Below are 27,725 nucleotides of genomic sequence, written 5' to 3'. Positions count from 1 at the left end.
TATGTCTAAATGAGGGTGGAATTATAGAGGTGAAACAGCTCTTTATATAGTAAATATTAGGTTTTTAGCCATAGTTATCTATATTTAAGCTGGACTTCTAACCCCAGGTCCTTCAGTACCTCTCTGTCAACCTTATCCGTATACTCTGGTAGTAAGCCTAGTAACCCCCCTTGGCTCGCCGCCGCCTTCGTTGAAGGCCTATATTCTCTCCGACCTTTCTTTAGCTCCCGAATCTGCTCCGCCAGCTGTTTACTGTCTTTCGACCGCCCATCCTCTTGATATCTAGCCAAAAGTCTTTCCATAGTACGTACTGCAAAGTAGTGGTCTTTGCCCAGAATTCTCCCTCTCGTCTCTATAGCTATATGCCACAGCCTTTCTGACTCTTCAATATCGCCATAATCCCAAAACAGCATCGCTTCAGTCTCTGCAGTTGTTCTTGCAACTGAAAAGTCTTCGTTCAGTGTTTTTGCTTTGGTGGTGAGTAGTTCCAACTCTAGCTCTTCAGCCTCCGCCCAACGGCCCTGATCAACATATGTAGCTGCCAGGTTGTCGATGCTGGTCAATGTTGACGGATGGCCATTTCCCAAGATCCTCCTCCTCATTTCGAGAACTTTGATCTCCAATGCTTCTGCCTCATCTAGTTTCTCAAGACCCCAGTAAGAAATAGCCAAGTTTGCCATAATGGTCATAGTCTCAGGATGTTCTTCGCCCAGCGTTTTGACAGCTTTGTCCAAGACTTCCGAGTCTATCTTCTCTGCGCTTTCCCACTTGCCTTGATCGCGATAGACCTTTGCTGAGGTTGAAATTGTCATCAAGGTGCGAGGGTGATCCTCTCCGAGTCGTTCTTTACTTGCATCCACGACCTCTTGGCCCAGCGTTTCAGCTTCTTCCCACCGAGCTTGGTCCAGGTAGAGTGAACATAAACTCTCCATCGCCAGCAAGGTCAATGAATGATGTTGACCTTGAAGCCTCTTCAAAGTCTCCATCGTCGTAATCATGAGCTTTTCTGCCTTCTCCAGCTCATCTTGGCCTTGCAAGAATGAAGCTAGCACCATGGCGGTACTAAGAGTGTGAGGGTGCTCTGGACCCCGTGTTCTCTCACTTATCTCCAACGCGTGCGTTACTAAATTAAGTGCTTCATCCGATCGATCCCGTTTCTCATACGTGGATGCCAAGTTGACCATGCTTGCCAACGTATGTGGGTGTTCTGGGCCAGAGACCTTCCGCCTGGTTTCCAGAATGCCGAACTCGAGATCTTCAGCTTTGTCCCACCAACCGATATCCCTGTAGATCGAAGCCAGGTTTGATAAGAGATCCAAGAAATGGGGGTCCTCTTGACCTAGCACGGTCTTACTGATCTCGACGATTTCTCTTGCATATTTCTGAGCTTCGATCCAGTGTCCTTGGGCCCAGTATGTAGTCGCAAGTTCGTCCATGCTACTCAACGTATCGGGATGATCTTCACCAAGGGTCCTTTTTCTGATTGCTATGACTCTTCGCTGTAGTTCATATGCTTCATCCCAGCGGTCCTGACTCCAGTAAGTCGATGCTAGGGTGAGCATTACTAGCTGCATGTCAGGATGTTCCTTGGTGAGTATCTCATTTGAGGTTTCAAGGGCTTGTAAACTAAGCTCCTCGGCCTTTTTTGAAAGACCTTGATGGTTGTAGATGTACGCCAGATTCAACGTTCTACCCAGCCATGCTCTATTGCGATTACCCAAGAGATTCGCCTGTTCCTTCTGGAACTCAATCTCTAGGTTTTCAGCTTTATTCCATTGTCCCTGAGCACAGAAGACTAGTGAAAGATTTGACTTCAGCAGAGCCACAAGAAATCGCGTCTCTGGTATCTTTCTAAGACTCTCGATGTCAGCTTCAATCGTGCGTTGGGCTGTATCCAGAACACCATCGTTGACATATTTCTGAATGAGGGAACGTGCAGGGGAAAGGTAGCCATCAGCAACCTGCTGTTCGAACAATGATACGCCTGGACCACTGGTTCCCAGGCCTGGGTTCAGACGCGTCTCATGGGGTTTACCATCATACAGAGACATAACCTTAGTTGCTGAGTCTGGACGTCCAAATTCGAGTTGGTAACAAATCTTCAGCTGTTGTGATAGTCGCGTCTCTGGCTTTGATCTGACTATTTCTTCCAACTGGTGGCGGATGCAAGATCTTACTCGATAGTCGGAAGAGTACAACTCATGGAGTGAAGGTTCAAGCTGCCGAGTATTAGAACAGACATCCCGTACCTTATAGTCAGACTTGCCTTGAAATCGTTCTCAGTGGGGAAATACATCTCAGTCAAAGTGACTCGCAAGTCAGCTGTATCTCTGAGATCTACCATTAGAAAATTGTGCATTTCGCAAGATTTGGGGTCTGCTACTCACGAGTTAACGGCCCATTGTAGTGAGCTCTGTACGTCAGGGCTTCGCACATTCGTATCTGGATCGAGACATCCTTGGAAAAAGCATAAGATACTGTCTTTGAAAATAAGATCCAGTCCACTTTCTTGGCACAGTACATGCTCTACAAGTTGGCTCAAAGAAACGTTACTGTTATTCGAAGACTTGAGACGGGATAGAAGTTGAAGAGACCTTTCCTTGGGGTTGTCGGAGTGCAGCAATGGAGTAGATAGATCCAGGCCAGGAAGTGGGGTGTTTCCCGACAAGTAGCTGTAAAACATGAACCATAGACAGACTAGGCCAAATGAATAGACATCTGTCTGGAGTGCCATTCTCAAATTAAATTCAGGGTACTCATCGATTTCCGGAGCATGCCATAGAGGAGACCGAGGAAGCACAATGTGCTTGTCATCTGAGGCATACCAAGCTGAGTAGCCAAAGTCGGCAACCTTGGCAGTGAAACCCTCGTCGCGTTTGAAGATGAGAATATTTTGCGGCTTTATATCTCCATGGATAACATCTTCGTACACCTTTAGCTCTTATACTAGTTACTGAAAAGGTTCACACTTACTGCTGGATTGCATGTGTGTTATCGCCTTTCCGATGTCAAGGCAGATCATCCATCGCTCCATTATTGTGAGCTTTTGGGTATTGGGTCGACCTGCAAAGTCGAACAAGTCTCCGAGCTGTGACTTCTCGAATACCAGGACTGGCCAGATTCTATATTGCTTTTCCAAGTCTGGAGAGGCTGCATCTTGGTTCTCTGGCGACACATCCCAGCATACACCTTGCAGGTCAAGGATATTGCTGTGGCCGCGAACGCGAGGATGGCAAAGAACCAACACTTCATTGATAAGACACCGGTATATGTCCTCCTCCGTCTTATTGAGCCGGTCCTCCTCAGAAACACGCTTGAAGGCAAAGCTCGCCTGGAGGGTTACGACAGACTGGTTGATCTGGCTTGTTCCACCTCTCCCAATTAATTGCCTCCCAGGCTCCCATGCGACTGGCAAGATTTTAATCTCTAGTTTTTGGACGACAGCAAGAAATGTAATCAGGTTCCATCCTGAGGTAGAATTAGAATATTGAGAAACCCCCGCGCTGGAGAAAAGGCGAGAGCTGAGAAATGTGGAATGAGTTGGACCAAGAATAAGATGATCGGGAGTCTGTGTACTTTTTGTTTGCGAGAAGTACAATATTCTATTTTGTTGTTCAAGGAAAATGTCATCATCTTCAAGTTTTGAACACTCCTCCGCCGCCGACTTTTAGAGTTAGCCTAGGGTATTTGCAATAATGAACAAGTGGAGAATCTTACCCGAAGGGGACCTAGTAAAGTAGAAGCCATTTTACTCTCGGTGATCACAGAGGGATGGAAAATGCCTTGAAGTTTCAAGATTGCGGGATAGGATGAGCCTGAACTAGGAGTACAGCGTAAGCGACTGGATTTGCACTTCTGCCTAGGGACGCATGTGTCGAGACATAATTGGGCCACAGCTCATCTGAGACAGTGGCACAGCCACCACTGCTAGAAGCCTACTGCTTAAAGGTATACTGAAAAGACTCTGACACTGGAATTCTTTCATCATTAGGTCACAAAGTCAGCATATCGCATTTGAATCCAGCTATTTAATCTAAATTACCTTTCAAGTTATGTGAAATACTTTGACAATTTTGCAACAACCCTCTCTCGAAAATGTAATTGAGTCCCTCGCTCGCTAGTATTCCCTTCGCTGACCGGTCCTTGGAAGTCACTGGACAGACAACAGCGTACTGCTTCACTATAATCACGGCCCATATGCTGAGCGAGCTTCGGCACACGGTTTGTGAGTAGTCTCTGCCGGCGCTCTTCAAATGAGCCGCTCCAATCCTTGGTGATCTTGCTAAAGGGCTTCCAAAAGCCGATCTCGAGGAGAAGAATCCCCAGACTATAATAGTCAAACTCCAAACGGTAGCCAATACCGGCTTTCAGATACGCTGGGTGCTGGTAGTGTCTTGACTCTGAATCTGTGAGACCAGAGGTGAATGTCGTAGGGTCATCTGGTCTGCTGTGATTAAAGCCTACAAGGTAGGGTTCTCGTATTGATTGGCTGATAGCAGCCCAGCCGTGCTCTGTAACATCGGTGTCTTTGCCGAAAGAATCGGGTAGCAACGTAAATGAAGGGAAGAATACGATGTTGGAGCTCGTCAAACTCTTATGCAACCATCCAACAGTGTGCAACTCAAATAATGACGTTGCCAGTGTTGCTGCTAGTTTAAACTTGTCATCAAGGTCGGGCGCCGCAGTCGCAGCACGTGAGTGGGTTGAAGTGGGATTATCCTTTTGGAGCCGATCGCGCAGAGTCATGACAACAGGCTTATTCCTGTTGTCCAGCGTGACTGTGCCTCCGAGAGGAGCACCGTTGCCATGGCCGGTTAGCGTACCAGTCAGGGCAATGGGGGGGTTGCTGGAATAAGGAGGGAATTCAAAGAGTAGGCCGAAGGCACCTCTTGATGGCTCATGGAAGAGTCCCAGGCAGTCAAGCGTTCGAAATGAATCGGGCTTTTTCTGGGATAACAGATTGGCGGTCTGAGTAGCCCGAGCGTACAACTTGGCCATAGTATCTTCACTAGCACCATGATGTTCGTATCTGCGCCACTCAACCCATATGGGGCGGCTCACTATAGTATCCGAGTCACTCTTCTCTAGAAGCCCGGATCCAAAGTGATGGTCACCGATTGGCTTCAACTTCGGGATTCTACTAGGATCGATAAGAATAGTCTGGTTTGAGAGTAGAGGTTCAAATCCGCTTCTTGGGGGGTCTTGACCCCCAACAGACTCTGAAACCAGCAGGCTATTGATGTATCTTATATAGGCTCGCATACGCAAGTCATGGCTGATTGCGCCAAGGGTCTGGTCGCCATCTTCGTTGAGGGTGCCTAGAGCTGCGTCCTGGCCGCTCAGCAGAGAGACACGGAAGTACGCTTGTGATGCATTCTTCTGTTGTTGATCTAGGAAGTAGTGCAACTCATCCTGTAGCCTCACCAGGCGTGACAAGTCCAAGCGCTGTGAGTCCAGTCCTCTAGAAAGTCTGTCTTGCAGGTCTTCTCTAAGGCGACGCAAACTTTCCATTATTCCACTATACTGTGTCATGGTACTCTCGTCGCTTGACCCGCTGCCTTTGGGTTGAGACAGTTTCCCTTTCAGGTCATCCAGGCCAATGGCATGTTGCCAAGCCCGAAACCTTTCGCGTTCGAGGGACATGTCTATAGATGGTGCTGCGTGTTTCAGTTGCCTGAATAATTCGTTGATCGATACTGATATTTCGTGTACAGCTATGAATCGAAGCTTGTAGGTGACACTACTAGCTGTAGGTCTTAAGGCTTGGTTGATAGCTATTGTTTGGCGTATACTCTTGACAAGCAACGCAGTGCATGTAGGGCCTGTAGTCTCAAGATCCGATAGCCATTGATGTACTGCGTCGCTTGGTCGATCAAAACCTTGGTGAAATTGATAGAATGTCCAGTTTCGAACTTTGTGTTTCCTCTTTTGTCTAAACTCTTCAACTCCCTCACGACCTGAGACAAGGTACGTAACAATCTCGGCCATAATGCACCCAAAAGACCATATATCAGCAGATCGATGAACCTTACCAGGGACAAAGCTGTTGTCCCAGTCTTCGCACTCAGGAGCCAAATAATCGTCACCATTGTGCTTGAACGGAGTCTCTGAGTTTTGTGAAGATGGCTTGAGCGTTGAGAGGCCGAAGTCAGCCAGTATTAGCTTGCTGCCTGAAACGAGAATGTTGCGGGGACGGAGATCATGGTGACAGCCAATCAACTCCAGATCAAGGTTTTCCTTGGAAAAATCATGAACGTGCTCGATAGCAGAGGATAAAGCAGCAAGTTCAACGAGCATTGTTTCAGAAGAGGCGAATAAATCTGCTTGGCGATCTGATGACAAAACATCATAGAGATTACCATCGCTTGCTAAGGGAAAGAACAGGTTGTGTAAGTCTCCGCTTGTAAAGGACCCCAAAAGTTCAACAATGTTGGCATGTTTGAGATGGTTGAGAATTGACAGGTTCTCAAGCTCTTTGTGATGGTGGCCCTTGATGTGGAACTCCTTTCTAGCTACCTTAGGTGCAGCATCAGCTTTAATTTAATGTCAGGGTATTCTAGGTCGAGCCCATACAACTTGCGGAAAAAATTCGCCTGAAAGTAGTTGGTGATCAGGATCAAGGACGGTCTCATAGACTGTGCCAAATGCACCTTTACCGATTCTCTTCTCTTGGGTGAAAGGGAGGATGAGGCTCTCATCAAGACGTCTATTGAGAGTACCGCGACGAAATACAGGCGCAAGAAGCTCCCACTGTTTGTCCTCAAAGTCTTTGGCATCTTCTTCAGGGATCTCAAGCGTTTGGAGTGTATCGATTCTAAAAGGGAGCTTAGCGTCGTCGAGTTGGTCACCTTCAATGAAGTTGGCCAGATACTGATAGAAGTCCAGCAGTGCCAAAATTGAGTAAATCCGTCTGCCGCTTTCAACTACTCTTTGCAGAGTCTCGGCGTGCTGGTGAGAGGGTATAGTCGATCTCTCCAAGGTATTGTTGATGGCGTCCTCGGTCATGACTGCCAAGAGGGATCTTTCGGGTATGTACCATCGTTGCGATGCATTCTTTCGACGTAAACCCTTGATATTGGTCTTAAGCTGATCCATTTAAACAATGACAGTGGCTTAAATGAGCGATCCCTGGATTAGACTACCACTGAGAATCATTGGCTGACATGCTGAACAGAAATGAGGCTCGTTGTGATTGTCAGACACAGAAACCCCGCAGTGACACGTGTGCAACTTGGCATACCCGAGCCTTCTATAGGTCAGAATTGCTTCCTCTACCCTCCTTCATACACGGGTTGATTACGGTGACTTGCCGCCATTTCTCCAGTGACGGTACGCAGCGTGTCCCTCCCGCTAATACATAGAGTCTTTCTGTTGTCAAGCACATTAGTAGTTAGGGTTATGCACACAGCTTGGGATGAATAATTGATAGATTCTGTGAATTCAACAAAACTAGCAATGCATTGATAAAATTCCCTGACAATAGCGCACACGAATCCTATACCAGCCAGCCAAAACGAATGCAAACTCCAGACTATGCATTGTTCGTTACAGACTTGATTTCATCCTATAACAACTGTAAGCTAGTTTTTTTTTTTTTTTTCGCATGATTGTAGATTTTGTGTACTCACGCGTGTGAGCTGCCTGGCAGCCGTGACTTCAATAATGCCTCGTCCTTCCTGCAACACAAAGTCCATCTCGATTAGCCACTGAGCTTTAACACAGAAGCCGAGGAAGAAATTGCAGAAAAAAGGAAACATTACACGTACATTTACCTCATAAGTCGAGCCGAAGAGTGATTGCAGTAAGCTCTCAAGTTTAGACTTGTTGACGTACTGTGCTTCAAGCCGGGTGATTTCGTCTGCCATCTTGTAGTGGTTGGTTCTCACTATAAACTACGCGCAACTAATAAAAGAAAGATTAGTGCAATGAAATTATGCACTTTTCGGAATAAGTAAACCGTTAGGCATCAACTTGCGTTGGGCGTCAACTGCAGCCTACAGTATTACAGCCTGATTTGTAGCTGCATGCTGGTATTTTCATGCATGTACGAGGCGCCCTAGATAGCATGGAAAGTGATCTGCAAAGCCGAAGAGCTACCGTATGCAGTAATTTAGGGGACAGAAAATAGCCAGGCAGCCCATAATGATAAATCTCTTGATATGAATATTAGCCATTTCAGTTCTAGGAGTTTAGGTGAATTATCTAAGTCCTTATGACATACTGACCTGTTCTTCTATCATTCCCCATCCGGTCTTTCCACGAATCCACAAATTGAGCAATTGGTCTAGAGTATCTGGTCCTACCCCACCCTGAAAATACATACATACACAGCCTCTTGACTTGTCAAACTGCACTGCCTGGCTACATTGGAACTAACAAAATCATAAATAGAAACTTGGCCTCGCATATTCTCGCCCGACGGCTATTCTCTCAATGTTTTGCTATTTGAGTCGTTGACTGTTTTTTTTTTTTTCTTGCCCTTCATTCCAGACGCCAAGTATGGTGCTGAGTGGCAGCTTGCAGCAAGATGGGGTTCCCGGAAGATCCAGGTTTGAAGCTATTATATCTGAACTATTTGTTGAAGATGCAGACAAGGCTCTTATGCATATAGTCTTCTCACCTCGGCAACGCCACAATTCAGCTCCATCTGATCAAAGTGAAATCGAGCAGAATAATACTTTGCAAAGCATTCAAAGCCTTGATTCTTTGAAACAGGCACTGGAGGTTAAACTTTTCAAGACTACGCTATTTCGTTCATTTAACTAAGAAATCTCAGGATGAACCACGTTTGCCTTTAAACAGAATCTTGTACGCTTGAACTTTGAGGTTCTATATACTTTACAACAAGCAAGGCACTAATCCCGTATTGTTTAGAGTTCTCGATCGCCTAAACTCATGGAGCCGGATCAACATCACACCCGAGATGTTCTGGAGGATATACAATTTTCTCCACATGTCACCTCACTTTCTGAAAATTGTAATGAGCTTTAGACGAAAGTGGAGCTCGCAGGACGAAGACTTCATGTCTTGTCATTTTAATTTCTCAACGGGATCAAAAGACGAGCCTGTGATTTCTCAAACGTCTCCAGACACATGCCTGCCAGCGGAGAGCAAATACATGACTGCCAGTGAGATACTTCGCTCTATAGGTATATTGAATCGGATAGCTTACTGCGAATTAGGCATCGGATTCAACCTTCGATATTTTGAACTCCATGGGCGTGATTTACAGGATCCATGGTCTTGCCGTCTCTCAGCCCTATATCATAGATATGACTTTATCAGAGGGCTCTCTGACTGGGTTATCATTCACCCTCTAGCCAAGCACGACACGAGGGAGAAACACGAAGCCGCCGAGCATCCTATGTATTTGCATCTTAAATATCTCAATTTGGCTACTCTGAACTATAGAGATTACTTAAACTATATCGCAGACAGTCTCAAGGAGTCAGTATGTTAACCCATAAGATCACTCCTTCATATCTTGTTTCGAGCTAACGATACCCTAGTTTGATACAGTATCGCTGTCCAAGAAGCCTCAAAACTTCCAAGTCACATTTTCATCTAAACAGGACATTCTATTCCTTCGCAAGAAACTGCATCATGCCAACGCTATCCTTTCCAATACGTTGGAGACGACTTTAAAAATTAGCAGGCACGAACATGCCCTAGCGAAAGCGGCCACCGATTTTATACCAATGACTCTTCACTGCGAGTTTCAACGCGAGATTCACAACGTCACAATCGAGTTGAAGAACTATAGGCAGACGGTCCAAAAGCTCCTTGCTACTTCTAAAGATATACGAGTAATGGTAAGGAGTCCCAGGAATTGTTTTTAACAGTTAAAAGAAGCGGTAGTAGATATTAGTATACACTAACACAATAGAGTAACAGTTCGATGATATACTTAGTCTGAACTCACAGCAAATTCAACAATATAACAGTCTTCAACTCACCCAGATCGCTGAGAATGATTCTATGGAAATGAAGACTATGGCTTCACTGGCAAACAAGACGTATCAGGATTCGCGCATTATACGTATCACTACAGTTGTGGCAACGTTTTACTTGCCCGCCAGTCTGGTCCTGGTGCGTAATTCTCCATCCATTACTGCCATAATCCATTACAGATAAGAGCCAAGGAGGTTTCATTATGCTGACTAATAGGCATATTAAACAACAGTCCTTCTTCAGCACTACACTTGTGTGGTTTGAACCTTCAGCTCAACCTAAAACCAGCGACCGTAGCTATACGCTACGTATCCACCAGGAGCTTTGGATCGCTGTAGTGGTAATATTTATTCTTACAGTTAGTACAGTTTTTGGGCTTGAGTGGTGGGACCGTAAGGAAAAGCGAGCCTTACACTTGAGGCCTTAGTGGTAAATTAAGAGTTAAAGATATCCACGTTCTTAAAGAAAACCTAGCCGAATTTCCAGAAGTCTTGACACTCTTTACAAGAGAATGATCGATCAAGTCCATGGCAAGAAAACCCCCAAACTCTGTTCTTCACTTCTGAGGATCTTGGTCGTTGTATATCAACCACCAAGCCTTAAAGAATTGGCCGGGCTCATCGGGGCTACCGAGAAACCAGCACAGCATATGCGCAAGCTAGTCATAGAATGTGGCTCGTTTTTCACAATCAAGGACGATGTTGTCTACTTCATTCACCAATCAGCGAAAGACTTTCTCAGTCAAATAACAAAGGAAATTTGGAACGAGGAGATGACGGGACTACACAGGATTGCCTTCCTTCAAACGCTACAGGCGATGAACGAGACATTGCATTATAATATGTATGAAATCGAGAATTCCGGCACCCTGGTCGACAAAGTACCAATCCCATATCCTGACCCATTAGGCCCATGCCGATATTCATGCGTTTACTGGCTTTATCACTTCTTTGACTCCTGTCAAAATTCGTCATCTGAATGTGTCGAGTTGTTGTCTGGCCTTATCACATTTATCAAGGAGAGATTTGTCTATTGGCTTGAAGCTCTCAGTCTAATGGGAAAGATTCCCCAGGGAGTCTTAACGATGGAGAAGCTCAAGAACTGGGCCACTGGATTCCCACCGAAACACTTTATGATGGTGGAAGGGAAGCTACAAGATGATCAAAACACTGCCAGAGAGCTGATTGGCGATGCTTTCAGATTCATCATCTCGTACCGACAGATAATTGAAGAAGCCCCACTCCAACTATACACTTCAGCACTCCTCTTCTGTCCTTCCGAAAGCATGACAAAAAGGAATTTCGCCGAGCATATCCCGGAATGGGTACGAATCCGTCCGCATGTTGACAAAGAATGGGGACCATTCATTCAGAACCTAGAAGGACATTCATCTAGAGTGGATGCGCTCGCTATGTCAACGGACGGCCAATTACTGGCTTCTGGCTCAGTGGATAAGACCATCAGAATCTGGGATTTGAAATCGGGGACTTGTCTTCATACTCTGACACAGCACACTGGTTGGGTGGATAGTGTAGCATTTTGGAATGGACAGAGAAAACGCATTCTGGCCTCAGGTTCAGCTGACGGGACCATCAGAATTTGGGATGTAGGGGAAGGGCGGTGCATCCGCACTTTGAGAAACAATGGCTCAGCGGTATGGTCGATCGTATTTTCCCCGCGGCAAGATAAATGTGTCCTTGCTTCAAGTGGGATCTCTGATGGCAAAATCAAGATCTGGGATGTCAACGCAGGAATTGTTATGCATACTCTGGCGGAGCATTCTAGCAATGTGAAGTCACTGGCGTTTTCACCAGCAAAATCCGGTCGATTATTGGCATCCGCCTCCTGGGACTCCACAATCAGGATCTGGGATGCTGATGAAAACACTGCCATTCAAACTTTAACTTCTCATAGCGATGAGGTATGGGCTGTGACCTTTTCTTCCTCTGCCAAAAACCCAATTCTGGCTTCAGGATCCAAGCAGAAATTGAAAATTTGGAAAGTTGACCCCCTTACCTATCACTGCACATGCCTTCACACACTCAAGCTGGACAGTTGCCCCGTGTCACTGAGCTTCTCAGAGAATGGGCAATTGGCATGCACAGACAATCTTGCCATCAAAGTTTGGAATGCACAGAAAGGTACTAATCGAGCTACAAAACGGGCGTCATTTACAGGACGATTTGCGTCAGGACGATAACCGGTCGACGAGAATACTGCGCGTGTCTGAGTTCACAGTGACGGAGACAAGGGAATTGGCAAATACAAAGCATAGGGAGAGGGAGAGAGATGATGAGGTTTTACTGGTATCTCATGTGATTATGGCTCCTCAGCCTGTTGAGAAGGCGAGGACCAGGCCAAGCAGATTGCCAGCTACAGATCAGGCATACGCAGCGTCATAAAAGGCACTCTGATCTTTCCTCGACACGTGATGATAAAGATCTATAGTGTGTACTGATTCCTATTACAAAGCCGCTCGTTGCATAATATCCGGCAAACTCTCATGAAGAAACCCAATCAACAACCAATTCAACTGGCTCCACTCAATCAAAAACGCATCATGTCCATCGTCACTCACGATCTCTCTCAACTTGGCATTTGGCACAGCTCGCGCAATCTGCTCTTGTTCAGCAAGCGTGTACAGCCCATCACTTCGTATTCCCAGCACAAGCGTTGGCTGCTCAATTAGTGACAGTGCTTCAGTAATGGTCCGTGTTCGGCCGCGCGCCAGGTCGTGAGTGTCGAGCTTGTTTGTGAGGGCAATGTAGCAGTTGCTGTCAAAGCGGTTGGAGAACTTCTTGGCTTGGTAGCGGAGGTAGGATTGGGCGGCGAAGCTGGAGTCGGCGCGGTCAAATGCGACAGGAGTCTCGTCGGCCTCGCTGTGGCTGTGAATTGGTGTACTGTTACTCGGTAATGTCTTGCTCTCTTGTTTCTGTGTCTTGAACATGTGTTAGACTCGGCTTTCTCACCGAAATTAGGTGCTCACCTTCTTTTTGCTTCCTGTGTCGCGTCCAAATCGCCTCTCAAGGGAGTCCCGACTTCGATACGTCAGCAACGCCGTCATACGAGCTGCTTCCAGTCCAAGAACTGGAGGATCATCAAACCCGTAACGACCGTTCTTGTACTTGACATCGCTCCGAATGGCATGGCGTTGTGCTTCTCCCCAACCAATGGCCCAAGCACTTTGATGACTTGATGTTGCAGCTGGTACAATACAACGAACGTAGTCTTTACCAAAGAACGCCCATTCAAGAACGTGCATACCTCCCATAGAGCCACCAATGGCAGCTGCAACCTTTCTAACTCCGAGCTTGTCTAGGGCCAACTTGTGAAGTCTGCTATACTTAGCTGGTGATCGTCGCTTTCCCGGTAAAAGTCACTCACCGAACATCATCTCGGATAGTAGTTGACGGGAAGTCAGCCCCATACCAACCCTCCGAGTAGTCTCCATTCTTGGCTGTCACAGGACTAGCTGTTCCATATGGACTTCCGAGGCTGTTCATACAGATGACGAAGAACTTGTCTGTATCAAATGCCTTCCCAGGCCCAAGAAGCGGTCCCCACCAGTCGCTGACATCTGCACTCCCAGACAAAGCATGGCAAATGATCATTACGTTATTAGCCTTTGATGAAAGCTTGCCCCAGCTCATATATGCCACTGGAACATTTCGCATCTCAACACCGGATTCGAGTGTGAATTTGGGGATCGTGATGATTTCTCGTCCGGGGACACGGTGCGAGAACGGATTAACGGGTCTAGGAAGGCTCTTCTCTATGCTGAGTTAGTATAACTTCATCAAGGCAAGCTGAATCTGAGGTATCACCATATGCAATACCCTTACCAAGCCCATCGTGGATGGATGTTGGCAATACCGGTACCGTTGCTGTTGTCGTCATGCTTCGACTCGGTATCACAGATAAATTGCTAGCGATACTAAGAGAAATGTGTTGGGAAGGAGCAAGAATACGTTTTTGAAGAGTCTTCAGAGTCTGACGCCGGCTCATGGGAGACAATTGCTAAGTCAAAGAGTAAAGACGAATATCATCTGGTGCTGAGTGTTGGGGAGAGCTGACTACAGCAACAGCGTCGGGACAGTCAACTTCAAGAATTTGTCAATTTTTCATGTCAAAGGCGCAATCTAATCTCATATTTGCAAGAGATATCCCGGTGTAAGTAACTACCCGTGTTATTCTCGAACCTCCGAAGTGGCTAGCCCAACCTCCGATCCTTCGATCCACTTCGTCAAAGCTTCCGTACATCTTCCGATCGACAGAACTAACTTTTGGAAGACTCTGAATGGCCCGTTATAGATTCACCCTTGCATTTGTGGCTCCGGTAGTCCCGTTCGTATCAAGCTTATCAATGCGATTGCCTTACAGATCTTGGCAAGGCGATCCGAGTGGTTCGGATGGTATGCATCACGTACCGCTTGCTCAATGTTGAAACAGCATTGAATAACCTTCACGAAGAATAAACCGAGTTTTACCGCTCAATACACGGTTCAATTAGTATAGAGAAGACCGGACGAAAGGAAGAGAAGCTTAATAAAAAGGCTCCCTTGGCGAAGATCCAAAGGATTCTCAATTACAGCAACTCACCAAGATTCATCCCATTCATCTCACTCACTGCTTTGACTTTAAGAATTCTTTAAACTCCGATCCGTCTTTACTTTCAAAAATCCATTCAGATTATATCAAGATGAGGTTTCTATGTCTCCACGGCTATGCCTTCAGCGTAGAGGTTCTCCAACAACAGATGGAGCCCATCACTGCTCACCTGCCAAGTGACTGGGAGTACGAATTTCTCGAGGCAGGCATGGAACCCACACAACTGATGCTCCGTAAGTTCCACCACAATTATCTCCATTATCCGATGATCTAACAAGATCAGCAAACCTCAAGCAAGTCCCCAAGCCCAACTCCAGCTGGTACAACTTCCCTTACCCCGAAGACGTCGAAGAGGCATATGAGCGCCTAGCTGCATATGTTGAGTCTGAAGGTCCTTTTGATGGTATCTGGGGCTTCTCACAGGGTGGTTCTATGGCTGCTCTTCTACTTCTCATGCACCAAGCCGAGCACCCTGATACGCCATACCCTTTTAAGATGGCCATCTTCACATCAGCCTTCCTTCCCCACTCCTTTGACAATGGTGTGATCAGCTGGGATCTTACAGAGAAGAACACACTTGAACCGGCATACCTCCCCGGGCGAATTGACGTGTCTCATGGCAAGAAGCTGGACTGGAAGAAGGATCTTCACACTTCGATTGAGTATGACATGATCAACGCTGTCAAGGACGAGCTTGACTTTCCCGTTGACCTCCTCCTTCGATGGAGACCTAGTGATATCCCCGAGAAGATTCCAGTACCTTCTGTCCATGTCCGTGGGTTAAAGGATCACTACTCATTCGTCGATGAATCGGTGTACGAGTTGTTTGACCCCGATATGGCGAGGAAGATGACACATCGTGGGGGACATAACTTCCCTAGGTACAATGAGGAGTTGGTGCACTTTGCAGAATTGATTATCGAGACGGTTGTTTCTCTTCACTAGAAGGTTATGGTTTTTTCTCATCTTGATACTGCTGGATGGCTGATTGCAAACGAAAAGTTTCAGAATTGTTGTGGGATATCATAGATTTCTTCTTTCCCTTAGACTTCAGACAATAGATTGAGATTGTGTCTTTACATCTTTCATCTCCGCATTAGCATCATCCTGGGTCAAGGCTGTGATTCTCTTAAAATCTAGCATAAGCAGTCCTGCTTTTGATTAGTTCTTCAACATCTCACAAGTAGTTTCAGAAAAGATAGCTTACTATTATAACAGACAGTGCAGGGGCTGGGCGTGGCCATGTACAAGAGGTCCATCCTCCCTTGGAATCGGGAAGCATTCGGAAGATCGTAGATCAGATGACCTCAGCGTCGGTGGCAGCTACTGAGGAGACCTCTGTGAGACAAGATACAGGGGACCGCCAAGACGATTCGAGATTTGACCCCGGTCAATATAGAAGGAGGAGGAAAAAAGACAGACCAAGCCGGATTATTCCGGTTCACTTGACTAGAAGTTATAGTACGAATGATTCGTCATTGTGCACTCCAGCAGCTCTCGACATGTATATGTGCTTCGCAATGACCATAATTTAATAGTACTCTACTTTAACTCCATTAAGTCAGAAACCGCGTGATGGAGTGTGTGCAGCTATAGTTTACATGGCATTCTTCGTAAACAGCTCATTATGCAGCATATTCAGAGCCCTAGTGGCGTCCTTATCCGGAATGACACAGGATATGTTAATCTCACTCGCACCTGTCACCGAACCAAATTAGCAAATGGCTTGAAACATACATAGAGTTCACATACCTTGCGAGATCATCTCAATGTTGACGTGCTGCTCCCCAAGAATGGCAAACATTCTCCCCGCAATGCCGGTCATGTTCTTCAGCTCAGCGCCCACGAGACTCAGGATAGCCATGTCAGGTAGCACATTCACCTCTCCTTCTTCAGCAAGCTTGCAGTGAACATCCTTGATCTGAGAGGGATCCATGTTGGAACTGTTGATTGCCATAGAAACATGGACTTCTGAGGTGGAGATTAGATCAACTGAGATATCGTGCTCTGCCAGGATGGTAAAGACCTTGACGAAGAAGCCATGAGACATGGACTGTTTGTTGCTGAGGATGTTGAGAATGGTGATGTCTCGCTTGATGGTGACAGCAGTTGGCATTTTTGGCAGTGCTGTGGAAGAAGTACTGTCCGAGTCGGAAGGGTCCAAGTAGTCGATCGGCCACGAAGATGTGTCGTCACCATCGCTAGGAACAACAACAGTTCCTTGACCCCACGGCTTCTGCACATTCTTGACAAAGATGCTAATAGGCGGCTTTGCTTGAATTGCCAGAGACAGTGCAAGATGATGAATGACCTCTGATCCATAGAAGGTAAGTTCAGCTGCTTCAGACGGCGTGATCGAAGGCAAGCATCTAGCATCAGGGACTTCTCTCGGATCAGCTGTGAAAATGCCATCAACCTCTTTCCAGATCTGCACTCTCTCTGTATGTAGCCCAATCGCCACCAAAACAGCACAGAGGTCAGAATATCCTCTTCCAATACCACTGTCTATCAAACTCCCCGGAACAGCGCCGAAGAATCCAGTGATGACGGGAACTCTCCCATTGCAAGCTTCGATTCGTTTTCCAAAGACTGCAGCTGCTTCAGGGAAGAATTCAGGCTTCAAATGATCCAGGTTGTTGCTAGGTACAATATCGGAGAGATCGACGTATTCCGCTGGGATGTCTCTGTCTCGTAGCATAGCAACCATGAGTCGACAGCTCAACTTCTCACCGAAGCTGACCATTTTGTCTTTTGCTTTACCATTGATATCGAGTTTGAAGCGCTTAGCAGCGGATGTGTAGTCAAGTAGTTCCTGGCAATCTGCTGTGATCTGTCGGGTTGTCTCATCACGAATGTCCTGTCTCAAGATATATATCTGGACAGTGGCCACTTGGTCATCACGGATATCTTTGATAATGCTGCGAAGTCTGTCGAAGAGCAACTCTTGCATATCAGGGTCTTGCGTGATGGCAACAATGCCTCTCAATGTCCGGTAGACTTGTAGCAGCCTGGATGATCATGATTAGTACTTCAAGCTCATGAGAGGTTTGATGGCTGTTTGACTCACCTACTCGTTGTTCCGAAGACTTTCTTGCCTGAACTTCGTGCAGAACATATCACTGCGGGCCTGTCGCCTCCAAGCCTCGCGCTGGGACAATGTTAGCCGGCCCCCTTGATACGCTAGTAGCTGAGCTATACCTCTTCACGATCTCGGCAACCTACCATGGTCATGTCAGCAATCGTCACTATGGCAAAGCGGGTGAACAAACAGTGGTGCAACCAACCTTGTCTGGGAATTTGCCAATGCTTGTTCCACCAAACTTCTGAACCACCCAGGAATTATCTCGACGACTACGCATGCTGGCAAGCGTTGCACGATGTGCAAGGGCGAACTGTTGCAGGGCTGGTTAGGTTTGGAGCCTTTCAAGCGCAGATGCAATTTACATAATTAATCATGTCCTCATCAAGCCAAGAATAATAGCTATGGATGTCGATCCCTCTTCACATCCAGTTTGGGTAGTACTCAGCATGCTCACCCTCGGCGGCTTATCTTATCGCGAGAAGTCCCCGATGTCAGCGCCGAAACGCGTAAATGTTCGCTCTATGCATGACCACGCGTCGCAACTACGCGTGGGTGTGTTTGCCACTTAAAACCTCCGTATGACATAATTCCAGCTACAAAACTTCCGGTGGCTGCTGCATTCCAGTTGCGCACTGACAATAACCTCGGATCAATCTGAGTTGAGCCGAAGACAAACATCGGTCGGCCGGAGTGGATCCTCCGATTGCCTTGATCAATGTCACTCAGCGTTAAGACGCTGATCGGAACTTTTCATTCGGATCCGGTTCGAGCATCCACGTCACAATGAACTGCACGGAGCCAGGTCGGATCATTCATCACATTGAACAAGGCTACTATCGATACAGGCAGAGGCAAGAAAAAGGACCCAATATCTTGACATGAGATCTCGGGCCTCGTCCCGCTAGTCCCTGCACGCGAGCAGACGCGTCTCCCATGACCAAACTCATTTACTCTTGAAAGGCCAGATAGACAACTTTCCAAAATCCCAAACCCCCTCAATCGTAAAAATATCTTTTCGGATGATCTCCTTGATCTCCTCCTCGCTCTCAGCTTTGATGATCATGACTGTTCCATTCTCGGCGACTTGTTGGCCTTCGGCGCTGTGGTGAGCAAGGGTGCTGCCGAAGAAGGGGACACGGCCGGCTTTGACTAGGGGAGCTGCGTCTTGGTTGTGAGGCTTGAGTAGGACTTGTCGTTTGGCTAGGACGTCGGGAAGATCAGGGATGATGACGAGGTATTCTTTAAGCTCAGAGGCCATGACGGGCAGTGATTGAGATGTTGGTGTAAGAGAATTGGTAGTTCGGATACTGGCCTGAAGTGTGAATGGTTTATGCTTTGAGATGAAGACAGTGCTCAGCGGTCAGTGATTAAATACGTTGATGATTTGAATCATCACATCTACATCATGGGCCAATGCTGACCGAACTATCATTATACAATGCTTACTCGAGTTTCGGATCGGTGATCAAGAAATATCGGACATTGAGTGTTCGCCAAGTTAGCCAATCAAACAACCACTTGGTCTGGAACTGATTTATCCAGTTCTTTTGTCGCTTTGGGTCAAGGTCCATGGCCCCCGATACGGGCTGTTCCGGACCCGGGACTTGTTGGCTTCGGCCGGAGCCTTTCGGCATTTTTGTCGATCCACATCTTTGTGACTTAGAGCTTAGCCATCCTGGGACTACTAGAGAGATTGGGAGAGATCGGTGATAAGATAGGCACTGGCCTGGCTCGGTTTAACCGGAATGGTCTCCAGAACCACTGGGCAAAATGATGTCATGAAAGCTCAAACACACGACTGTCCTACCCTATTCTGCTTGAGATAATTATATATAGAGCGCGTTTACAAGACAAATAACGCGTTTCCTACCATGATTATATCTTTGAACTAGTGAGGTATACTTAGAAAAGCTCTTTTATAGTTTTAAAATTTTTATACTATAAGTATTTATAATTAATAACGCGCTCTATCTAAAAAGAAATATAGAAATAAAGGAACAACAATAAGTAATCCAGCGTATAGATCAATCTATTTGCAACACGCACCCAGCTTTTTACCTTGGATAGAGCTGTTTATGCAATCAAGACAGACTTTGCCATGACCTTCTTGGCAAATCCAGTCAGAGGATCGTTGCTGACAATGTCAAAGACAGAGAGATCGGCCTGGAACTCCTTCAGTAGCCAAGTGCGAATCTCAATCGCGACGAGACTGTCAATACCAAGAGCAGGCAGTGACTTTCGCGAATCCATATCTTCCACATCAGCCTTGATGATCTTGGAAACGCCCTCCAAAAGCTGTTGTAGCACAATCTCATAGACCTCATCGGGTGAAGCAGCCGCGGCGAGGAGCTTCTTCCAGTCCTGGCCTCCAGCTACGGCACCAGTGCCTTGACGATCCAACTGGTTGAGCACCGCAAATCGCGAGTCAGCAAACCAGTAGGGATCGTTGGCTGCTAGCTTGTCGAGTTGACCGCCTGTAGACGCGCCGAGAGCGACTTGTGTAGGGGCACAACCTGAGATGGCGGCCTTGATGACGTTGAGGACATCATTCTCATCCATGCCGAGAAGACCGCCATCCTTGAGAAGCTGGAAGACCTCGCTGCGCTCCGTGGAAACACCGATGCCGACGACGAGACTGAGGTTGATGCTGGTGGCGGCAAGTCCCGAAGCTGCGCGGTGGTGAGCTAACGCGTCTTGGTACGTGTTGCCCGCGTTGTAGTTGGCCTGACCACGCGATCCGATTATACCAGCAATTGAAGACAGGCAAATGAAGAAGTCCAAGTCGGTAGGGAGGAGATCGTGAAGGTTACGCGTCGCGAGGAGCTTGGGACGGAGAGACGCGTTCCAATCGTCAGCCGTCATGTTACTGTAGACCGCGTCCTAAAGCGCGTTAGTGAGTGAATACAGACAACCTCGAGGATGACTTACTCTTAGATCCATGGCGCAGTGAATCAATCCCTTAATGGCAGGGAAACTCTGCTTCACGTCGTTAATGACGGGCTCGAGCTGAGACTTCTCTGCGACATCGACTGCAAATGCCTTAGCTTGGACGCCTTGAGCGTGAAGCTCATCGAGGAGAGCCTGGGCTTCAGGACGTGCAGCAGCTGATCGGGAGAGGAAGACGAGATGTCGCGCGCCTCGTTCGACGAGAAGTCGCGTCACGGATCGACCAATGCCACCGAGACCACCGATGAGGACGTACGTGGCATCATGAGGTAGACGGAAGCTCTCGAGACCCTCGGGAACAATCTAGAACCCAATTAGTACGCGTTGATATAAAAGGATTGTGTGGAGACTTACCGGAACAATGTCATCAGGACGAGGGTACAGAACAATCTTGCCGACGTGACCACCGCTCTGCATCAGTCTGAAAGCCTTGGAGACCTCACCGAAAGAGTATCGTGCAAGGTTATTCAAAGGCGAGATGGCATTCTTGGACAGAAGCTCAACGACCTGGTTTCCGATAGCCTCGAAGCGGTCAGGATAGCTAATGACCTGGGTCAAGATGTCTAATCCAGAAAACGTGATGTTGTCAAGGAACGGACGCATATCCAGGCCGCTATTGTCGTAGATATCACGCTTTCCAAGCTCAATGAAGCGACCAAAGGGTGCAACGCAAAGCCATGTTCGGCGAAGGGCTTCACCAGCAAGAGAGTTGATGACAACATCGACACCTCGTTGGTTCGTGAGACGGAGAATACCATCAGCGAAGGAGTAGTCACGACTGTTGAAGATGTGAGACTCCTTGACACCGTAATCTTCAATCAAGAGACGCTTCTTCTTCTCAGAAGACACAGTAGCAAAGATCTCAGCGCCGAGGTACTTAGCTAGACGAATGGCAGCCTGACCGACACCACCCGCCGCAGAGTGAATCAAGACCGACTCACCGCGCTGAAGACGCGCGACGTCAATGAGCGAGTGCACGACTGTAGCAGAGGTACACATCAAAGAAGCCGCTTCCTCATCGCCGAGATGCTCAGGCGTTCGCTGGAACGTACGAGGATCAACGCGGACACGAGTCTGGAAGCACCCTGCGTGCATACCAAAGACACGATCACCAACTTTGAACTTCTGCACACCGGCCCCAACCTTGGCGACGACACCCGCACACTCAATACCGAGGGTGTTATCCTCCATCTGACCCATCGCAACCATGACATCGCGGAAGTTCAGCCCCACAGAGCCAACCTCGATCTCTATCTGGTTATCACCAAGAGGTTCAAAGAGATCAGGAACAGAGAGGTACTCGAGGGTGTCAAGAAGACCAGGATCGCGGATGGAGAGTTGCAGAGGCTTGTTGACTTGCTTCAGAGGCACCTTGACCGCTGAGAGGTTGTTTCCTGTCTTGGAGGAGTCGAGAAGGGCTTTGAGGTCGGGGTTGGGAATGAGGCGCTCGACGAGGACTTGGTTGTTGCGGATGACGTACTCGGAGTCTGAGGTCTCACCAAAGGTCTTGCGGGACATGTTCTCGATGATGGATGAGATGGTCTTGGTGTTCAAGGCGGAGTCAAGGGAGGTGGATGCATCGAGGCTTAGAACGGTGAAGGAGATGTCAGGGTGTTCAGCACGAATAGTTCGTCCAAGGCCGTTTACGAGACCTCGAGAGGCAGTGTCGAGAGTCAGCCAGAGAGTGCCACGTGAGGCAAGGAAAAGGGAGCGAAGCTTGGTGAAGGTCTCATGATGAAAGCTCTCCAGGAAAGGAGTGTCAACATCAAGAGCAGACAAGGTCAGGAATGGAGTGGTCTGCTCGGGGATATTGGCAAAGTCAGCCTTGTTGACCTCATAGCCCTGAGAAGTCAAGTCATTCTCAGCCTGTGCAATGAGTTTGCTGAGACCGGAGGATGGGGAAGGCGGAGTGACGATGAGGATTTGGCGGACTGAGGGGTCCGTATCGGGCTTGTGGCGAGCGATGATGAGTTCTGACACAGTGGTCGAGGTGAGATCGGTGGAGGTGAGAAGATCAGTGGAGATGGCACTCGCGTGGTTGGTGATTAGCAAGATGCCGGAGGGTTTGAGGATCTTCTTGGCGTTCTTCAAGACAAGTGAGATATCACCCTGCTCTTCAACATCAATGAAGATGACATCTAGTGCCACGTCCTCGAACCCCTGAGTGCTGGGGTCCTGGGTGAGGTCAAGCTTCTCCTGCTGAACCTTGTTCTTCCAGGCCTCAGGGACAGAAGTCTCTTCGTCGGCAGGCCCGTCCAGAGGAGTAGCAAGAGCAACAGAAGTAATGCTGCCTTGAAGCTCTTCAGCTTGTGCAGTGAGAGCTCTGAGAAGAATACTTGAAGTGGACGAGCTGTACTCAAGTACACTCAGTCCAGGTCGCTTCTGGCCGAGAAGAGACAGGTAACTGCCCAGCTTAGAGGCAAAGTCAGTACCTTGAAGCAGCTTCTCAAGAGTCACAGCATCAGAGATATCGACATCGACCACCTTCTTGGGAACAACAGGAACATGGCCAAGCGACTGGCCATCACCCGAAGAAGGATCAGAGGCACCTCTCAAAGGCACAGTCTTGCATCCCTCCAGGGCAATTAATGGTTTGGATCCACCCTCGGCAAACGCGATGACATTGCTCAGCATGTTTGTAGCACCATGCTTCTTGGAAGTGCTGAAACCATGATACTTGGTACCGCTAGTCGAGTCAAAGTCCGCAGAGATGTACAGAGAAGCAGTAGACACGGGGACACGAGCCTTGATCTCGGCGGCGTCACCGGTGCTGGAGATCAAAAGATGGACAAAGACATCGAGAACGGCGGGATGGATGAGGTGAGCGGGCTCCCACTTCTTGGGGTAGAAGTCCTTTGTGTCGATGACTTCCATGGAGAAGTGAGCCTTGTGATCAAAGAGGTTAAGTTCCTTGACGCCACGGAATGCTGGGCCGAGACTGAAGCCTGACTCGTCGAGCTTGGTGTAGAAGACAGTTGGGTCGACGCTGGGCAGGTCGGAGTTGGAGATAGCCTTGTACTCTTGGCTCAGAAGAGCGTTGGCTGCAGCCTCCTCATCCAAGAACGTGCTATTGGTCTCACGCTTGTAAGACGTACTGACAAGACCAGTGCAGTTGGTCGTCCAAGAACCGCTTTCATTGCGACTAGACACCGTAAACTCCGTCCAGTGCGACCACGAGACATTGGGGCCAGACCTCCATGGCGTAAGCTGAAGTCTCGTCTCAACAGTCTGATCAAGCGGAACAACAAGAGCACTTCCGATGTTGACATCCCGAATAGTATAACCCTCAACATCAGTTCGCGTCTCAACCTGCCGCAGACCCTCAATCGCCATGACGATCATACCAGCCATAGGATAAATGTTAGTGTTCTGGAACTGATGGTGCTCAATCCATGGCTGCTCCGAGATGCGGAGGTAGTTGTGCCACGCAGGCTCGGCCTTGGTGGAGCGAGGATCCCTAACGCCGAGGAGTTCGAGGCGGGGGTGTTTGCGCTGCTTGTAGGCGGTCACTGCGGGGGACTCGTGCCAGTAGCTGTTGGTGGTGTTCCAAGCGTAGGGGGGAAGATCGACGAGTGCGGAGGTGGTTTCGGTGTAGGCGTTGACGAGAGGGACGTTGACTTGGTGGCCGAGAACGAGAAGCTCGCCAACGACTTCGAGAGTAGTCTGGATGGCATCTTGCTTTCGCTTAATGGCAGAGAAGTACTTTGGCGAAGCACCCTTGTCACCGATGCTATCAAGGATCTGCTTCAGAGGTCCTTGGAGTGCAGCGTGAGGTCCAATCTCAACCATGGCATCCGCACTACCCTTCTTACCCGAAGCCTTACGCTTGCCCAATGCACCAGCGTTAGCAGCAGCAGTGACAGCACCGGAGAAGTTGACAGGGCTGACGAGGTTAGCGACCCAGTACGCAGGGCCAAGCTCAGTGCCGTCAATAGGTTTGGCCGAGACGGAGGAGAACATGCGGACTTTGGGGTTACCAGGCTTGAGCTCCCACTTGCCAGACAGAGAGTTGAGATACTCCTCTGAGATCTGCTGCATGTGGTGAGAGTGGTAGGCTGTAGTGACGCGGAGTTTACGCGCGAAGATGTCGTCGGCTTGGAGGAAAGTGAGAACTTCATCGATGCCTTCGACGTCACCAGAGAGAGTGACACTGGCGGGACTGTTGATGCAAGCGACGACGATCTTACCTGCTGTGACACGGCTGAGATACTCGCTCACACGCTCAGGGCCAAGACCAACAGCTGCCATTGATCCAGTCTTGGTGATGTTACCAGTGAGATGACCTCGGAAGTACGCAATCCTCATAGCAGCCTCCTTGTCAAAAGCACCCTTGGCATAAGCAGCAGCAATCTCACCACTAGAGTGACCAACAGTGACTTGAGGGTGAATACCCCAACTTGCAAGAAGATCAATAATGCTGAGCTGGAGAGCAGTACAAGAAGGTTGGCTGACATAGGGAAGGTCAATGATAGACTCCTTCGCATCGCGGTTGAGCTCTTCAACAAGATCCCATGTGCTGCCGAAGTCCTTAAGGTACTGACTACATGCGTGGAGGGACTGCCGGAAGATAGGGTACTTCTGGAGTTCTCTGCCCATGGCAAACCACTGAGCTCCTTGGCCGGTGAAGATGAAAGTGAGGGCCTGTGATCGGGGAACGCGAGCGGCTTTGGTGAGTGCTCCATCAAGGGCTTGCTGGAGCTCTTCGATGGTTGAGGCAGCTGCGTATGTCTTCCAGGGAAGAGAGGATCGTTTCTCAGAGAGGGTGTAGGCGAGACGGTGGAGGAATTGGTCCTCGGGAAGGTCGCGGGCTGCGGGGTCGGCGAGATAAGCCTGGAGAGTCTGGCTGAGACGAGCGATGCCAGACTCTTCGTGGGATGAGAGGAGGAACAGGCGAGGTTTCTTGTCAGTCTTCTCGATAATGTCTTGAGATCCGTTACCAATCAAGCCAGTAGCGGGAACGCCCTCGGCCTTGGTGTTGTGATGGCCCTTGAGGTTGTGAGTCTTGAGGAAGTGGTACGCATCATCCAAAACAGCATGAGCATTTGCGCCACCGTAACCAAAACTGTTGATGCTAGCCCGTCGCAGACCAGCAGGCCACTTGATCTTCTCAGTAGGAAGGTTGATCTTCCACTCATCAAGCTTGATCTTCGGATTGACGTTCTCAAGCCCATAAGTCGGAGAGATCACACCACTCTCAAGACTGTAAATCGTCTTGACAAGCCCCGCAAGACCACTCGCACCCTCAAGATGTCCAATGTTACTCTTCACAGAGCCAACATAAACAGGCCTCTCCCTCGTCTTACCAAACACATTCCCAATAACCGAGCACTCAATAGGATCACCGACCTTGGTACCCGTTCCGTGCGCCTCGAAGAAATTGGTCTTGTCGAAGGTCAGACCAGCTGAAGCATAAGTCGCACGGATAAGCTCTTCCTGGCGAGAAGCAGAAGGTTGCGTGATGCCAAGGGTTCGACCGTCCTGGTTACTACCTGTGCTTCGGAGGACGGCGCGGATAGTGTCGCCGTCAGCAAGCGCCTTATCAAGACGCTTGAGCACCACGAAGCCGCCGCCTTCAGCGCGGGCGTAACCGTTGGCTGAGGCGTCGAAGGAGTGGCATTTGTTGTCGGCGCTGAGGAAGGACATGGAGGACATGAAGACGCCGAAGTTGGGGAGGAGATGAAGACCTAGACCTCCGACGAGAGCCTACAAGGGTAAGTATTGATAGAAATGATGGGTAGTGGAAGACTTACCGAGTCGCTTTCGCCGTTTCGGATGCTTTGACCTGCGAGGTGAAGGGCAGTCAACGTGGAAGAGCAGGCGGTGTCGATGGTGACGCTGGGTCCCTTGAGGTTGAAGAACCACGAGATGCGATTTGAAAGAAGGGCTGGGCCGGTACCGGTGGCGGTGTACTTGGGTGCGCTGTCCATATCGTAGGCTTGAAGATCCCAGTAATCATGCTGACATGCTCCGATATAGCAGGACATGTGTTGATTGGCGACCTCGTCAATCTTGAGACCAGCTACAGAATGTCAGCTCAAACCATCACAGAAGAGTCACGAATCTTACCATTCTCGAGACCCTCGTAGGCCAGCTCAAGCAGAATTCTCTGCGTGGGATCCATACCCCTCGCCTCCTCAGGCGTAATAGAGAAGAATCCAGCATCAAACTTATCAACATCACTCTTCAGAAAATACCCCTGCTTGGTGTTCAACGTCCCCGCCCTTCCACCGTCAGGATGATAAAACCCATCAATGTTAAAACGGCTCTCAGGAACATCACTCAACGCGTTTCTGCCCTCCTTGAGAAGATCCCAAAGATGACGAGGCGAAGTTGCATCACCGGGAAATCTACCAGAGACTCCGATGACGGCTATAGCAGACGAGATGTCACCGTCTACCTGAGGGAGGCTAGCATTGTATTCAGCGCCACCATTGGGAGTGCCATTGTTAGCACCCCCGTTAGCAGCGTCGTGAAAGCCATTAGCGCTAGGATGGGCTCCATGGCCGTTGCTAGTGCCGTTTGCGCCGTTGGAGCCATTGGAGAGAGTCATTGTGAGAGGGGGAAAAGAGTCAGAAACAAAGGGTTTTGTGATGGGCGCTGGCTTGCTTTGGATTTGACTCTGAAGAAAGGATGATGATCACGGAAACACTACCATGGAAATGACTTGGGATCAGATATATGGACTGAAGCATTGTTATGATATGATAGCTACTCTGTATGCTGCGCATTGCGGCTCGGAACTAGCTGGACCGGGTTAACAGACCTTGAGTCTCATCTACCGAGTATTTCGTGCATCCGACTAAAGCTCATGCACGTCTTCGGAAGATATTGACACTAAGATCGGAGGTTGCGTCAGCGTCGGCGCCGAGAGAATGGCCTACTGTATCCTTGTCAGACTGGGCCCGGAAAGCCCGCGGCCAATGATATCGAGCCGGGGATAACAATTTTTGAGTTGCCGTATTATTCTTGCGTGATATTCCAGACTCAAAAGGATCCGTATTTGCCTCAATGAAATGAAGTTGCAAGCTGAGACTTTTTCCATTTTAGCCGAAATGTTATCGGGGTCTGCCATTTGCTTCTTAATACAATGGCTTTGAGAATAAGATACTACAAGCGAAGTGTATACCTAACTTGATCG

The 27,725-nt window shown here is 48.5% G+C and overlaps 6 protein-coding genes across 6 annotated transcripts; 1 reads left to right on the top strand and 5 right to left on the bottom strand.

Moving 5' to 3' along the window:
- Positions 1-311: 311 nt before the first annotated feature.
- On the bottom strand, positions 312-7,095 carry J7337_003452 (uncharacterized protein; the record flags this gene model as incomplete). Its single annotated transcript, XM_044821168.1, has 6 exons — positions 312-2,136; positions 2,250-2,330; positions 2,388-2,922; positions 2,974-3,468; positions 4,182-6,533; positions 6,651-7,095. Coding segments are annotated over 6 exons (5,733 nt in total), but the record flags the coding sequence as incomplete, so codon positions are not given.
- Positions 7,096-12,415: 5,320 nt separating this feature from the next.
- Positions 12,416-13,848, bottom strand: FUB5 (Homoserine O-acetyltransferase fub5; the record flags this gene model as incomplete). The annotated part of the gene is made up of 4 exons (XM_044821167.1): positions 12,416-12,889; positions 12,938-13,286; positions 13,336-13,723; positions 13,776-13,848. 4 exons carry the CDS (start codon positions 13,846-13,848, stop codon positions 12,416-12,418), a joined length of 1,284 nt encoding a protein of 427 aa, XP_044685467.1.
- Positions 13,849-14,650: 802 nt separating this feature from the next.
- Positions 14,651-15,504, top strand: FUB4 (Hydrolase fub4; the record flags this gene model as incomplete). The annotated part of the gene is made up of 2 exons (XM_044821166.1): positions 14,651-14,792; positions 14,843-15,504. The coding sequence occupies 2 exons, from the start codon at positions 14,651-14,653 to the stop codon at positions 15,502-15,504; spliced, it is 804 nt and encodes a 267-aa protein (XP_044685466.1).
- A 652-nt stretch (positions 15,505-16,156) lies between these two features.
- On the bottom strand, positions 16,157-17,918 carry FUB3 (Aspartate kinase fub3; the record flags this gene model as incomplete). The annotated part of the gene is made up of 4 exons (XM_044821165.1): positions 16,157-16,257; positions 16,312-17,567; positions 17,631-17,707; positions 17,844-17,918. The coding sequence occupies 4 exons, from the start codon at positions 17,916-17,918 to the stop codon at positions 16,157-16,159; spliced, it is 1,509 nt and encodes a 502-aa protein (XP_044685465.1).
- A 666-nt stretch (positions 17,919-18,584) lies between these two features.
- Positions 18,585-19,275, bottom strand: J7337_003448 (uncharacterized protein; the record flags this gene model as incomplete). Its single annotated transcript, XM_044821164.1, has 2 exons — positions 18,585-18,948; positions 19,088-19,275. 2 exons carry the CDS (start codon positions 19,273-19,275, stop codon positions 18,585-18,587), a joined length of 552 nt encoding a protein of 183 aa, XP_044685464.1.
- Positions 19,276-19,714: 439 nt separating this feature from the next.
- FUB1 (Reducing polyketide synthase fub1) lies at positions 19,715-27,137 on the bottom strand (the record flags this gene model as incomplete). The annotated part of the gene is made up of 5 exons (XM_044821163.1): positions 19,715-20,521; positions 20,570-20,890; positions 20,942-26,290; positions 26,338-26,606; positions 26,654-27,137. 5 exons carry the CDS (start codon positions 27,135-27,137, stop codon positions 19,715-19,717), a joined length of 7,230 nt encoding a protein of 2,409 aa, XP_044685463.1.
- Between the last annotated feature and the right edge of the window lie 588 nt (positions 27,138-27,725).

The sequence above is a fragment of the Fusarium musae genome, chromosome 2 (genome assembly GCF_019915245.1).
Source record: "Fusarium musae strain F31 chromosome 2, whole genome shotgun sequence".
NCBI lineage: Eukaryota > Fungi > Ascomycota > Sordariomycetes > Hypocreales > Nectriaceae > Fusarium > Fusarium musae.
The sequence above is the reverse complement of the archived record's forward strand: the minus strand, read 5'-3'. Positions and strand labels throughout refer to the sequence as shown.